The 16766-nt window shown below is 37.5% G+C and overlaps 1 protein-coding gene across 8 annotated transcripts in view; it reads right to left on the reverse strand.

The window, feature by feature from the left end:
• The window catches only part of NTNG1 (netrin G1), a 370195-nt gene that overhangs the window by 55010 nt on the left and 298419 nt on the right, over window positions 1-16766 (reverse strand). For 4 of the 8 annotated variants that reach the window (XM_061411010.1, XM_061411009.1, XM_061411011.1 and 1 more), the window contains exon 6: window positions 3945-4112. The exons of 2 other annotated variants lie outside the window; for them this stretch is intronic. In XM_061411010.1, the coding sequence (XP_061266994.1) occupies window positions 3945-4112 (168 nt within the window). Of the gene's footprint in view, window positions 1-3944; window positions 4113-12242; window positions 12303-14656; window positions 14723-16766 lie in introns of all 8 variants that reach the window. 2 more of the 8 variants (XM_061411014.1, XM_061411015.1) reach the window with 2 other exon arrangements.

The raw sequence follows: 16766 nt of genomic DNA on the forward strand, positions 1-16766 counted from the left end.
GAGTCACATCTGGTCAATGTGAATTCACATCCTATGCCAGTATGTTAGCCTGTAACAACTGATTAATATAAGGTTTGAGATGTAAAAAATGTAAAATTAAAACAAATGTGGAGCATCTGAACCACAGCACATCTCAGTGGTTGCCATATGAAAGGTGGTAGGTGTAATGCACTCGGTCATGAAAATTAGTGACAAAGAGAGGTGGGGTCTACTCTACATTACATACAAAGTAATTTAGTTTTTTTTTTTTTTTTTAAACTTTACATAATTGTATTAGTTTTGCCAAATATCAAAATGAATCCACCACAAAAAGTAATTTAGTTTAAAAATACCATTTCTGGAACTCAAGTCAATGGTAAGTGTTGCAGTGATGAGGATAGCCTTGGGCAATTATATTTTATTCCTTGCAACTAGGAAGGATATGTAGGACTACTAAACTAAAAAACATGAAATGCTTTAGAAGTCTGATTAAAAAGTTGTACTACAATTGATTTATAGGTATTAGAAGTGTCTTGGGTTTGTTTTGTTTTATAGAATGTGCCTCTGACTACCTGATCTTGGGTTTCCAGGGGAATGAAAACAATAATACATCATAACTGAAGATGTGTTTAGTAGCAAATGCTGAGCCCTGCATTTCACTCTGATGTCAAGCTTGTTATCAGGGATTATTAGCAGTGATTACCCAAGGTCAGAAGCCACCTATCCAGCTTCCTGCTTAAATACTCGAGTTTATATGAAACAGAAGCATGCAAGGATGCCATTTTCATGGAACTGCTGCATCACACATGCATCTTTGGAAACATGGCTGGCATGGAATTTGTATGAAAATGGGTAAATCTGCCAAGAATCACAAAGCAGCGATTACTGTGACAACATGGAATAGCCTGCACTTTATATTTACCATAATATAAAATGATGCAAATAGTTTAAGACATCTATTTCAACACAGTCGTTATTTTGTCAAAGATAGGTGCTGTTCCCTCAAAACCAGGGTGGTGGATTTCATTGCCAATTGTCAAAGAAATGGCAAATGCCTTTTTCCCCCTTAACTATTAAGGTGGCTTCGATGAAGTTCAAATTTGCAGAGATTAGTGCCTAATTCTGCGAAAGTGAATTCGGTAAACATCCATTCATTTTCATTAGTGCTTTCTATACAAAGTGGTATTAAAATTACCTCTCAATTACTTGTGGTGTATCTTCTCAAATTTAATTCTTAGTCCTACTGCAAGCCCTTTTAGGGAACTTAAATGTAGAAAACAGCAACTAGATTCCCGCTGCCCTATAGGGCGAATCTTGGTATTGGAGCCACAGGCTTCCAATGGCCTTCAGAGAGGAAACCCAAGCCTCAGCCTCGTGCTCTGGCAGCCTGATGGCTCTACCCTAGGCCCCTCAAGTGGGAAAAGTGGAATCTATAGGTCTTTAAGGAAGCTGTTGAATGTTTATAGCGACTAAAGAGACTGTAGCATATACAAGCTAATCAAATTTTTCAGTTCAGTCTTTAAAACAGTTTTACTTCTTAGGAAAAGGGCAACAATTTAAAGAATTTGGATATGTGAAGGGGACATTGTAGCTAATTTTAATGGTATATAAAAATACTCATATTTGTATTTACTGATGACTTTACTTGTTTGAAGAGTATAAAATACTGCATAGGGATATATTTACCTCGGTAAAATAAAACCTTTCTAAGGTTTATAATTTTAATTAACAAACTTTCTAGAAAGGGAGAAAACAAGTGCTCTTCATTTTTTTTTAAGTAGAAATAAAGAGAATAATGTATATTAGGCTTTCTATTCATCTCTATTTTACATGATTTAAAAGACAAAAGCTGAGTGGCTAGTTTCTTGTCTGTGTATAATCAAATATGGATTTATAACAGAACTATGCCTCTTAGAACTTGATAAGAGTGCTGGTTTTGTAGTTCACAGATTACTTTAGAATAGGAAAAGGGGAAGACATCATTAGAATAGAGTACTCTGAGTAAAAATATTGGGATGTTGTTAAGTTACCTGCTATGAGAAATTTTATGAAATAAAATCTTTTCTTGTAAGGTCTTTTTATTTGATTTATTTAAAATAATATGAAATTGCTATTGTAAAACATTTACTCCTTATTGTAATGTTTTGTGTCTTGAAAAAACTTATTAGGTTTTATTCCCGCGTTCCCGTGTTCCTATTTATTTTACCTTTCCACTTGTTTCCACATTTATAGTATGACATTTATATATTTTTACAAATGACATTCAGCAAAATGTAACTGCATCTGAAATTCAGACAGCTATGTGCCTTTTGGTTTTCACTAATATTCTCAAATCTTTGTAACCCAAATGTTATAAAGGCAATTGAACTTCTGTTCACAAGCTTATAGTAGAATTGCTACTCTCATCCTAAAAGCATACCATAAGTAAAAGTCTGACAAGTTGAGCTTTGCTAATTGTGTCCCGGTAGTTGGGAGAGAGTTCAAGTATTGAAGTCAGGAAACTAACTCTTTACTAAGCTGTATGATTTGGGTCAATCTGCCTTACTTTTCTCAACTAGAAAATAGGGGAAATTATCAGTGGAATACTTACCACCACAATTTTGTTAATGAGGATTAAGTTAAAAAAAATCACAAGTCAGTTCCCAGTTTACCACGTGTTTCCTGCGCATCCCATATGATACCAATTTGACCAGGAGTTCTCCATGACTTACCTAAGGCACACAGCTATTAAATAGCAAACTGGGACTTGAACCCAGCTCTCCAGCCTCTAAGTCCAGGGATTTCTCCACTAATTCACAAATAATAAGGAAGCACTTTGAAAAACAGAACATACTATAGACATGAACAGTATTATAAAACGACCCATTTTAACTGAAAAAACTTGTCCAGCTATTTTAAGTGACACTTGGCAAATACCTATACAATCTTGACCATCAAATCAGAAAACAATGATCTTAGAATTGCAGAATGGTTTGATGCCTTTTTTGATGAAAGGACCACCTTTCATTTTTCAGTTTGTGTATTCTATCTACTCTCTATGTGAAAAAAATCTACTTTTAACATTGGTTGCCTATATATAACCTATTGTCTGGTAATAGATACGTATCTACCCTTCACCATTTCGAATATATGCATTTCTCCAAAGTACATCATAAAGTGAAATTCCATTTCTTATTTCTTATTTTTCCATCAGCACCCTTTCTTAAAGATAGGTTCCTCAATGTAAAAGGTAGAAGCTTTTTTGTATGGGAAAGGCACCTGATTCTCTGGTGTTGACATGATCAGTAGTCATACAGGGTGGAAGGAATGCTCAAGGGAACCCTGTGGCCCTGTTTTTCCAGGGCTCATGAACTTTGGAAACTGAAAGAATTAATTGCCTTGAGCAGTTTTGAAAAATTGCTTCTCCTTTTGGGCTATAGGAAAATTCAATAAATGGAATTTCATTACTATGGATGGAAAAGTCAAGTAAACTTCTACATTACCAATTCCTAGTGGCTTTCAATTCCAAAATGGCAGTATTTTAAATCAATATTTGTTGATTACCAATTATTTACAAAAGCTTGTGTCTTAGTTTCCCATATCTATAATTAAAAATCTTATAATGAGTTTACATTTTAAAAGCAGAATGTACAACTTTAAGACTTTAAGATCAGGTTGAAATGACCAGGTTTTAAGATTTCATGCAAAAACAAGAAGACAAATAAAAAGAAAATTCTCTACCTCTTAAACATGATTTTTCAGCTCATCATCTTTAAAGCAGCAATAAAGAAAGGATTCAAAATACATCCCCCAACTATGATTTCAACCAGCACAAGTGAATTTCAAGTCCACCACAAGGAGGTTTTCTCCATTAAGAAAGTTCATTCTGGCTCAGTTGTGGTGCAAATCACCAGCCTCTCCATCTTAAATAGCTCCCCATCGCTTGAAAGGCACAGAACAACAGCTGAAATTACAATGGAACTGACCTATGCACACATTCTCATCGTCCAGCTGTGCAGAAGCGTTTCTGAAGTAGCCCAGCCTGCATAACTCACAGTGCTGCCCTCTAGTGTTGTGTTTACAGCTCACGCAAATGACTGTGTTTAGCAGATCGATATAACTGCATCGATTGGAGTGGCCGAAGCATTCACAATCTTGCAAGGAAGAACAGAAATGTATACAGAGTGTATACAGTTGCAGAGTATCGGCACACTACATGCTCAGATAAAATGAGAAGTGGAGAAAAGATGGCGGAATGGCATTACATGTATGTGATTCCACATGACACATGGTGACCACAGGTGGTTGTGACTGGCATGGAAGTAGCATCTGTTTCAAGCAGGAGAGAAAGGTTGGACATTCAGAACATGATCCGAGGGTGTTAATTCTTGGCAGACAATATGAACAGAAGCATTTGCAGGTGTACACCTTTTAAAATTTGGGAAAACTTGTTTCCATTGATGCAAAAGTCTAATTTTTGCACATTAAAAACTTCACTGTCTTTGCATCACTTCCTTCATTTTCTCTTCATATTTGCAGTCTTAAAAAAGGAGGAGGAAAGACTGTCAGCATCTAAGGTCTGAGTCTGCCATCACTCACGACTCCTTTGTTTAGAGCCTTACTATCATTCGTGTCAAGATAGTAACTCAGTCAGAGTTTCATAGAAGAAATCATGGCAAATTTAATACGAGTCTAGACAATTAAACAATTGTTTATTTTTGTTTCTTCCAATTGGTAAGAAGAGAATATGGCTTTTTGTAATCCTTTCATCAGGCCAAATCTGCATGTTTGCTTATGTGTGAGAGAGAATATAAAAAACAGGGAGATTATTGGTATGAAAAGAGTGTGCTTAAGATTTCCTTTTCTTGCAAGTTTTAAGCTAAGTCTACTCCAAAATAAGAGTCAGGCAGCTGCTGTACCCTTAGATTTCCCTTTGTCTTCCCAAAGTGTTGGAGGGTTAGGGGTGATGGTGGTAATTAGACAAGGAGTTGTGGGGAAGGGTGGACAGTGACTCAATTGTCTCTCTCTTGTATCTCAACCAAAGCAAGTTATTAATCTAATTCAACCCTTTAAAAAGAAAAAAAAAAAAAAGCCTCTACTGGTGCAGTAGTTATTAAATCAGATAGAAAGAAAGTGTGAGAAGTAACTTGGTGGGAAATCTGTTTTGTCTTCTCAAAATATGGGGGTAGGCCTAGCTGACAATTATAAGGAAGGTCAACTATGAAACTACAAAACCTTGTCTAAAAATACCCCTCTCAATAATGTCTGGCTTTTATTTTATCCCACCAGCAAGCCAAAAAGTCACTATTTGAGCCCATTCATTCATGCAATAAATAATTTATTCAGTTGGTCTATGTGTTAGGTACAATGTAAAGTGCTGAATTACTCTTTTGCCCCAGAATAAAATTTTGAAAGCACTGCATTTAATGACCAGAGTAAAAATGAGTGTCATCAAAATGAATAAGGAAGAAGGGTGATTGGATTTTTATTTTAAATTAACATCTGCCACTCATCAGAATGGTATGGATTCATTTATATGACAGCCAGTTATTACAGCAGAGTTGAGGGCAAGGTCCCAACAGAATGAAATCAAATTTGGATAGAAGCAGAGGAGGACATTGGAAACAGTGAAGACTGGGAGATACTCAGGAATAGGGTTAGCACCTTGGAGACCCCAGATGCTTAAGAGAAAGGCAAGAAGAACGGGAGGTTCCTGAAGGCAAGACCGTGTGTTTACTGCAGGCCAGCTTTGTCACTGTATGCTGGTGTACTGGGGATGCAGAGTGGGGGTGCGGATTCGTAGGAACCAGAGAGAGGAGAGTTCTGGAAGGAGGCCATATGGGAGGTGGGGTAAGATAATCCTGCAAATAGTCTAAGTCATGCCAAATTAATAATAATAACATCAACAAGAAAAATAATAAAATTACGTATCAGCAAATTAAATTCTCTTAGAAGACAAACATTTCACCCCCACACATTATATCTCCCTGAGTTCAGCCTAGTTTAGGCTGGCATTTCTGACTCCTTCAGAAACCCGAAGGGCTTCTCCAACTTTCCTTAGTTGAGGGTTTGGAACAGGGAGAATCTTTCTGGCCTGGAGCCAGCCCAGAGTAGTAGTTTCAGGGAGGAGACCCACATCTCAGATCTAATTGCTTCCCAAGGACTTCTTCAGAGCTGCCTGGATTTCCTGAGGAGTGGGCACGCAAGGCCTCAGGCTCTCCCTCTCTAGAAGATGCCCCTAAGTGGTTTTTTCTCTTCACTCAACCCTGCCCTAGGTTAGTATTCCATGCACCTAATGCAATTAATCCAGATTTTTTTCAAGAGAACCTTTTTTGGACATAAATTCATCCTAGGAACTTTTCAGAACCACACAGAAGTTAAGTTCTTGTTGTCAAGATGCTTGTTTAAGGTAAGACAAATGTGCTCAGATAACTAGAAAACAAGAGGATGTGCTAAAACACACACACACACACACACACACACTCAACAACACACAGATACACAAAGTGATATAAGGAGAAATTCATTTAATGAGGAAAATTAGGAAAAACTAACTTAAAATTGAATCTTCTATGAGGGCAGGTAAGGTGTATTTTTTTTTAAAAGAAGGAGGAAATGAGCATTTCCGGTGAGAAGAATAGAGTGTGTGAAGACATGACATGGGGGAATAGGCGAGAACAGGGCTGGAAAAGTTCCATAACACGGTTCCTTTCTGGGTAAGATCTGCCCAGCAGCCAACACTACATGCTGGGCTTCACCTGACAAAGCTTTATCCACAAAAAAAACACACGTCTGTAGACATTCAAGTTCAATAAAGACCCAATCCATGTTAGAAACTCACTGTTACCTACTATTCTTTGAATGCAATAAACAATATACATTTATATGACATTAACTATTTGTTTCTGGGTCTCATTTGAAAACCGATTTATCAATTTTGACAGGAGATTTAAATAATATAAATTATAGAAATAATTTATATACAAAACCGCACATAGCTAAACACTCAATATTATAAGCCTGTTTCAGAAGATACGTGGATATTTTAAATATCTTTAGAATCTAAGAAACAAGGAAATGGTAACTTTATTCCTTTAAAACTTCTAAGGTTCTTCTGAGACTTTGATTAATCTGTCTTCTCTGGCCATGGTATATTTGAGAATGCAAAATGAGAAAAAGATATTTGAAAGGGATTTTAAAAACACCAGAGCACTGTATAAATTCAAGACATTTCAAATGTAATTATTAAACTTCTATATTACTTTTCAGTTTTCTGTTAATTTCCCATTCTTTAGGAACTAGTCTTTTCACACAGGCACAGAATCCATGAATGATCATTAATGATACAGTTAGAGCTGCGCAATCTTATTAAGATCCAGAAGGGATGATATTAATAGTCCATAAATCGTTGGTCCTCTAATTCACTTACCCACCATTTCATCCTTTCCCTTTTTTTTTTTTTACAAAGTATAGAGTACATGGCCCATCCTTATAATCACTTCGTTTTATGTAGTCTTATCTCCCTCATCACCAAATTCCCACCCTCAATTACAGACTCCTGGGAAAATCTGATCCTGGTTAAATCCAATCCTCTACTTCTCAATGTCTATACCCCAGCAGCTAAATGTGGCTGGGCCTCTTTCCAACTATTTCAAAACAAGTCTCACTTTAACTTCATGACCATAAACTTCAATAGGGCCCTCAGAGCTTTCTGGCAACCCTTTCCGAATCAGGGGGCTTCTGGGACACCATTCTCTGTTGGTTCATTTCCTTCCCCACCTATCACTGCTTTTCCGCCTCTTCTGCATTTTCTTATATCTTCTCAAATGTCTGAGGGCTCAAGCCTTGTACCTATTTGTTCTTTAGGCTAACCCAGAGCTAGGGTTTTTTACCCAGCCTCATAACTTTATAAAGCATCAATATTCTCTGTGTGTGTGTGTGTGCATGCTGAGTTGCTCAGTCCTGTCTGACTCTTTGTGACCCCATGGACTGTAGCTCTCCAGGCTCCTCTGTTCATGGTATTTTCCAGGTAAGAACACTGGAGCGGGTTGTCATATCCTACTCCAGAGGATCTTTCTGACCCAGGGATCGAACCAGCTTCTCCTGCATTGGCATGCAGATTCTTCACCACTGTGCTACCTGACTTTTCCAAAATAGTTATTTTCAGCCTAGACCAACTTCCCAGCTAGTTGGTGAGACTTTATCCAAACTGATATATGCAACTGCCTTCTTAATGGCTCCACTTAGACATTTAATAGATATCTCAATTTTAACATGTTCAAAACTGAGCTCATGGGTTATCCTTCCCAAATCTGCTACTTACATAAGCAGCCAGCCCTATATTTCGATAAATGACAACTCCATTCCACCAACTGGTTTGATCAAAATTCCTGGAGTTGTTCTTGACATCAATCTTTTTCTCATTCCCTTCCTCTCCCCACCATGACCAACCAATCAGCAGATCCTCGTGACTACTCTTTTAAAATACATTCTACATCTCACCATCTCATCCTTAGTACTTGGATTACTGCTGTTGTTCTCAAACTGCTTTCCTGGTTTCCATCCGTGTGATGGTCTCCCCCACACGGTAGTCAAAGTAACTCTCTCCAAACTTAGATTAGGTCATGACATCCCTTTGCCCATAATCCTAATGACTTCCTGCCTAATTCAGAATAAAAGGCAGAATTTCAGTTCATTTATTCCCAATTGATATGGCCCCTGGCTTCCCAGGGATTCACTACTGTCACACTCCTCCTCGCTCACTGTACAACGCCTCCGTGTTGCTCTGCAAACATGCCAAGCACTTCCCCAGGGCCTTTGCACTTGCTGTCACCTGTCTGGCCTATTCCTCCCCTAGACTTCCCTGTGAATTGCTGCTTCACTTTGTTTTTAGGTCTCTGTTCAGAGAAAATTCTGTGACTACTCTATCTGAAATAACAGTCCCTGACCCAAACGCATTAATTGCCCTCTCCTATTTAAATTTTTGGAGTATTTAGAGTATCTGAAAATTATGTTAAAAATTTCTCCCTTATATTTTGAATGTAAATACATGCATGCAGAGTGTGTCCATTTTGTTCACAGATGTAAACAGAATTCAACACATCGCCGAGCATATACTAAGTACTCAAAATATGTTGAATGAATGAATCAATGAGTTAGTGAATCAGTGAGGATCCTGAGGCATCTTCTTTTACAGAGGAAGACACAGAGGAAGGTTATGCTTAAATTCATTTCAAAAACCATAAGAGTCTGGCTATATTCCACATATTAAAGAGTTCAGAAAAACAGCAGTCATATATCAAGCTGTAACTGAGTTAGTAAATATTTTAGCTGAGAGTTGACTATATGTCTATACAGATCAATTTCAATAGGAAAAAGGAAATTCTCAAAAAATTCCTATGGTTTTACACAGCTTTTCAATCTCAAATCACACTGTAGACTCTATTTTATTTTTCAGGTATGTTTTGACTACTGTTAAAGCTAAAACATTTGCGTAGTGTGGCATAGCAATGCATTTTGATCGAGAACATCTTATACCAGGGGACAACAAGAATGAGGCCCAGGCCTGAAGAATATGGCGCTGAGTTTCTCAACCTTAGCACTACTGACATCTGGGGCAAATCATTCTTGGTTTTCCTAAAGGTAGGTTATTCCGAAGCATTCCTGACCTCTACCCACTAGAGGCAATGGCAACTGCCAAGCTGTGACAACCGAGAGTCCCCCGGGGGAGCAAAACCCTTCATCTGACATACATGACATCATATAAGGCAGTTACGACGATATGTTACTTAAGAACTGGCTGATGCATGTGTTATAAGTTGTTTCAGTCATGTCTGACTCTTTGTGACCTCATGGACTGCCCCCAGGTTTCTCTGTGCATGGGATTCTTCAGGCAAGAATACTGGAGTGGGTTGCCATGCCCTGCTCCATGGGCTCTTCCTGACCAAAGGACCGAACCTGCATTTTCTGCAACTCCTGCATTACAGGTGGATTCTTTACTGCTAAGCCATCCAGGAAGCCCTAAGAACTGGCTAGTTAAGAGCAATAAAAGCTAGCAGTGTTTCAGTAGAAGGAGAGTTCAAAGTTGTCAAAGATTAGGAGAGAACCAAATCTCTTCTAAGGTTTAAAGACTTTCTGACTGGAATTGGCTGGGGAAGGCCTCGGTAGGTAGGAGTTACAGAAAAAAGGTTAGAGAGAAAGAATGAAAGAAAAAGAATATTAAGACTGGGAGGAGGGTTAAATGTCTTGGTCTCTTCTTTCTTACTATTCCCCATGTTTCCTCCAATTCCATTATTATTTTACCTACGTACTGTAATACAAGATACATCACAGAATGTAAGATAATGTACTCTGAATGTGGCATCAGTCAGTCATTCAGTTCAGTCGCTCAGTCGTGTCCGACTCTTTGCGACCCCATGAATCACAGCACACCAGGCCTCCCTGTCCATCACCAACTCCCGGAGTTCACTCAAACTCATGTTCATTGAGTCGGTGATGCCATCCAGCCATCTCATCCTCTGTCGTCCGGTTCTCCTCCTGCCCCCATTAATTTCGGGGCCAAGTGAGGAAAGCTTATTCAAAGTCAGAGCTGGTGAAAATTAATTTTAGTCACTCAAAAAGAGAGGATATGGAGAAGACTTTAGATAAACAGAAGGTGAAAGAATTATAATTCTTAAGAAGCGTTTTCCCTTCACTACATTAGCAGAGTCACCAAGCCTCCAGGGGCTACCCCCAGGCAAGGGAATAAAGTGGCTGCAGCATTTTCCTGGTTCCTACCTCACCCCCAAACCTGTCTTGCAACCTTATGTAACTTTTGAAGCCCTTCCATATATATTATTTGATAACAGTGTGGATTATCCTCTGATAGCTCTAATTCACTACGTGGCTTCTTCTTGTCTGTGGAGATGTGTTCAGATCTCATTAGTGCTGTGACGCCCAAGAAACTAGAGATTCAATAATGCAGGGTCAAATTTCAGGTCAAGAGGCCTCTTGCATATGCAGTCTCTGACATGACAGAAAAGAGAAGGGTTCTGTAAAAGTTCTAATGGTTCCTTTCTCCTTCACCTCCTTGGTTTCTCTGTGGGTCTGCCTATCGCAGGCAAGGAGCGACATCACTTGGGTGTCAATGACTGCAGTATGCTATGCACACATGCCCAAACAGGCTTGACAACCTATCAACCTGTGGCTGCTCTGTTCCTGAAGAACTTAGTTCTCCAAATTTCAAATCCATCTGGATTCCCCTCTAAAGGGCACTGTCCGCGTTTGCTGTGTAAAAGCACATCGTGAGGAAAGGTTAAGACATGGTTTAAATCCTGTCCGTTTCCCTTTCCCGTCTTCTGACCAGCTTTCTCCTTTACTGTATATGCCGCAGCAGGACCCGTTCAAGTTGATTAACATCTGGAAAGTGATTTGACTCTTTTCAGTAAGGAATAGGGAAGCTATTATTATCATTTTCACCAAGTGGGTCAAATCAAATTCATATATTGTTAATAAATATATTTCTTTGTAAGAGATGTTTTATGAAAAACAAAAACAACAACCTCCCCCCAAAAGAAACATGACATGTACCCAACAGTCAAGGATGGAAAACAAGACACCTGTCACATAGGACATTTAAAGGAAAATGGTGAAATAAAAGCAGGAGTCTTTATGTTTCCTGAAAAATCTTCAGTCTGTGAAGATGTGATGACAGATGCCAGCTGGAATGGGCCATTCATGAGTCACAGACGAGATTCTGCTCACTTTCATTTGAAGGAAGTAATGTAACTATTATTTTGGGGTCATAATCAATGCTAAATCCAGTGTAGCTCTTCACTGGTATTTGTTCAAATTCCGTTCAAACAATGTTGGGAAGTGGAAATTCCAAGGTATGTCATTTGTCAAATGGGCACCATACACGAACCTACCATTCTGTTCTCATGAAAAGCATCCTTGAAACTCACTGTGAGTTTCCTTATTTTCAATGCAAATGAGTAACAATGTTAATAGCTCTAACATTCATGTTCTAAACAGGAACCTAAAGTGTTGTAATTCTGATTCACACATTAATCTTTCAGAAAACAAATATTGCAGCATTTTAAATTTGCAGCAGTCAAATTTCCAAGTGAAGCTTTTTTTCCTCTTATGACAGTACTCAGTACTATTTGATGCATTGATCATTATCAATCAACATGCCTCACCAATAAGCTGATGGGTACACTTCACAGATATTCCAGATTCATACAGTGCAATGTTTCACAACACATAACACCATGAAATCACTGTATGAACCCAAGAATTCCTACCTCTCTTGTGGTTTGCAACTTGAACAGAAGAAACTGTTGACAAAGCTAATTTGGGAGCAACTGGATAGGTTTAAAAGAATGAACAGCACATTAGAAACAACAGTGAAATGTTCAAATTGTAATTACTTATCATCAACCCACTTGAAAAGTAGTCCTAAATGAAGATACTATTTGTATCTGTTGCCTCTGGGAGTTTATTTCAATCACAGAGAAAGCTTGTATTTGGCTGAAAATGGTTTGACTTTGTTGTTAATAAAGTTTGGAAGCTTTATTTTCAGATGCAAAAAGAATTACCATTTAAATACATAATCCAGTTATGCAGATTATTTCAATAACATTATGGATATTAGGATCCTCTATTGTCTGTTATAATAGTAGTTGAGTTGTTGAATTAATTAGTAACATCATTAACTCAATTCACCATGTCTTTCTCTCTGTGTAACAGTAGCCCATCTGCATATAAACCAGTTAGATTACTTTTGCTGAACTGATTAGATATCATAGAACATAGTTAACAATGGTCAACCATTTAGCAGAACCTGGCTCTCAGCCTCAGAGTCAATTGGACTCTGTCTTTCAAAAATGTAGTCTTTTCCTAACAATTGTTACTTTTATGATACCGGTTTGTTAATGGCAGGAATTTTTAAATTTGCCTGCTTTTCTTTTTCAGTTATTCATGAACAGTCACTTGTGAAAGCAGCAAAAACAGGATAGAGCTTGATGCTTTCTGCAGATGTTGATCAGATAAATTACACCTGCACAGAACTGACCTCTGACAGAAAGTACACTTTTAGCTAAAATTTCAAGTTCAAGCACTGTATTCAACTGTGCACCTCTCAAATAAATTTATTTGAACTCATTATCTACATTCTAAAAACTGCAACTAGTATTAACTAAAGATTATTTCTGAAAGCTCTTAGTCTTGTGACACTCAGAAAATATAGCAAAAATAATAAAAGGGTCTCTTTCAGGTTTTGAACAATGCATATCTTGTTCAGGACAAAACTCAAGTTCTCAACAATGCATAATCTTGTTCAGCAGAAAACTCCCTGTGAAGTGTGAAGTCTTAGATCCTGTCTTGTATAATTTGTTGAGCTATGAAATTCAATGGGAAATACTGAGTGACATTTTACTGAAGATGCTCTCATTGAACTTGCCAAGGAGCAATGCCACTAAACCTCCCCACAGTCTTCATGGAGTTATACCAATGGGGTGAGCTTGATCTGTATTTCTTCTTCCACATACGTATGTAGAAACTTGAAAAAAATCATTTGGAGCAGATGATTAAGATAATTCTATTTGCTAGTAATGTATGTATCTAGGACAGTCTTGATTTCATCACTCTGATCAAGGGCTGAAAAAGCAGCCCTTCCAATTAGACTCCTCAACAAATTGCTAATATATTTTGTTTTGCTTAGCAGCTATTTCCTGGTTCCGCCTTTTGCTCATTTCCTCTTTCATCTGTGTTCATTAGAGCTTAAAAGGAACATCCTGCATATAAGGAAGGAAGGTGGAAGCCAAAGATGTGCCTTTTTGTGTGTGTGTGAGAAGAAAGGATGCAAAAGAAGGCAACTTTCTATTAATATGAACTATTTGTACATGTCTATATATATCTATAGGCTAGATGTTAATGTAATTTTAACATTACACTGCATCTGATGAATTTGATTGGCCAGTTTTTAAAGGTTCTATTTTTTCCTGTGTAATCACACTGCTGTCTTCAGTTTCCTTTATTTATTTATTTATGATGTGAGAAGTCAGAAAATAATTACTGCTCTAAGGACAGAAAGAAAACAGGTTGTTCTTAATCCTAACAGAAATTATTAATTGATACAGGATTAAAAGAGGGAAAGCCTCGACAGAGGAAATACACTAGGATGTAGAAGGGAAGGGGAGGGGGAGGGGGGAGAGAACGATCCAAATTCCTGTCAATCAATATGGAATCATAGTTTAAAAAAAAACAAACAAACAAAAACAGGTCTCTTAGGGGTTGCAGTACTGCCTTTCCCTATTTTCCCTGACCTTCAATACAACTAAACTACCAGTGAGTTTACTTAAGCAAAGCAAAAGGGAGACAGCAGAAGGACACCTGAGCCACTCAAACGTTTTTAAGAGGTATTATTTATACTTTCACTGTGAGGGCAACCAACACTAGACTTCTCTTGGGACTGGCTGGCATTCAATGTAAACTTGATAAAGGTCTTATAGCTTCTGTGCCATCTAATCTTTTCTACACTTGTTGCTATAGTATTTCTGGGACACTTCATATTAGAAAAAAATATTTGAGTTATGATTCTTTCGAAGGCATGGCATTGATGATAATGCTCTTATATAGTGTTTGAAAAAATAGAATGTGGGATTTTCCCCCTAAACATGTGGGAGTTTATATCAGTAGGAATTTGACATGCTCCTACCTTGTTTTGGGTTAGAAACCTCAAGGGAAGAAATATTCGGCCATTTCCTATTAAACTTTGGAGGATCTGTATACATCAGGAAAAATCAGGCTTTGTTATATTCAGCTATAATATCCTTTGGTTTAAACAGAAAACTAAATGGACAAAGACACAAACCACACATCTGCTTTTTAACTTGGCTGTGATGCACTCAACACAACATGACTCCCACACCAGACAAAAGCAAGCAATTGATGATTCCCAAAACATTGAATGGACATTAAATATATAGCCCGTTCCCTAACAAAGCTATATGCATTAACTTTTGAAATAAAGTAGAGTGTTCTTACAAATAACTAAATAGGGACTTCAGCAATTCAAATCATTATATAAAGCTGCTGCCTGAAACTGGAAGATAACGGGAAAGAAATAATTTCTCACTTGAGAATTCCATTCTCTGCAATTTATATTTACAGATATGAGCTGGTTACATTAGTCTTCAGGAGAGATTCTTTAGGGTATGTTTTAAGTGTGAGCCATTATCTCTGCAAAGAAGTGGATTTATTTCCTATTTGTTTTTATGCAATTTCTCAGAGAAAGAAAGAGAAGGATTACTGGTGATTCTGGCTTAAGGAAAACAGACCAGGGTATTCTGATCATATCTCAGGTTTGTATGTATGGGTGTGTATATATTTTCATGATGTTTTTAACTGAAAATATATCTCTAAAGTTTTTGGTTCCAATCCAGAAATAATGATAAACATTGTTAATTTAAGAATTAATGTCTTTTTTTTTTCTTAGATTCACCCATGTTTAAAAAAAATGACTCTGGAAAACAAGAAAATAGCCAGATTTAGGATTGAGTGCTTTAAAACTATTTTTGCTAAGGTACCTAGAGCACAACTATTACAGCAGCCATTTCATGACTCACATCTGCCATTCACTGAGATCAGTTCAAAACTACATTTCTAGTGTGGTCCTTTGAGGCCATCCAAGTCCACAAGGAGAGTTCTTGCCTCTAAACTCCTATAGCATGTGACCTCCTGTGTTCCTTATTTTTCATGGATATGTGGATAGGCGTAAGTTTTAATATTGCTACTTTAAATTTTATGTTTATTTCTTGTCTTTGTAATTAATTTGAATCTCTTTGAGGAAGGGCAAAGCCTTCCAGAAGGCCTCAGTAAATATTTAATAACTGAGTAATTGATATCAAGTGGCTGCTGTTGCTGCTGCTGCTGCTAAGTCACTTCAGTCGTGTCTGACTCTGTGCGACCCCATAGACGGCAGCCCGCCAGGCTCCCCCGTCCCTGGGATTCTCCAGGCAAGAACACTGGAGTGGGTTGCCACTTCCTTCTCCAATGTATGAAAGTGAAAAAAAAGTGAAAAGTGAAAGTGAAAGTGAAGTCGCTGAGTCGTGTCCGACTCTTAGAGACCCCATGGACTGCAGCCCACCAGGCTCCTCTGTCCATGAGATTTTCCAGGCAAGAGTGCTGGAGTGGGGTGCCATTGCCTTCTCTGATCAAGTGGCTAGGCTACTGTAAACAGGTATTATCAGACTGTTTCCTCCATAATTAGATTATAGTGAATCTTGCAAGACATGGAACTTTCACTATAACTTTGGCTTTTTAATATTTATTAGAAAAGCTGATCTACTGTTGCTCTGTGTGTATGTTATATACATGTAAAAGCAAAGGGTTAGATATTGCTGTATCTTCAAAATTTATGAATTTTGAAATTATGAAAAAAGAATGAATTCTGAAATTAAGAAAAAACAATGCAATAATTTTCCACATCTGTAGGTGTTACTAAATAAATAGATATTTGGTAATATGTAGGCAAGATATGCAAGTTATTGACTGAGTATTACTTTCCATGTGAGTACTTTGGTGATGGGGAGAAATGGAATTAACATAACAAGCCTACGTGAACTGTGATAGTCACTTTGAAAAACAAGTGATTTTTAGAACTTGTTTATTTAGAAAAAATTTCAAATCACTGTTATAGTTTTATATAGAAAATATATTTATATATATTATAAGCATCAAATTAGGAACAATTTAGTTCTCTGAAATGGTTTTCTCCATCTTTTTCTGTAGGAGAGGTAAATATAGGTCATATGTGGGGGTGCTGC

The sequence above is a fragment of the Bos javanicus genome, chromosome 3 (genome assembly GCF_032452875.1).
Source record: "Bos javanicus breed banteng chromosome 3, ARS-OSU_banteng_1.0, whole genome shotgun sequence".
NCBI classification, from domain to species: Eukaryota; Metazoa; Chordata; class Mammalia; order Artiodactyla; family Bovidae; genus Bos; species Bos javanicus.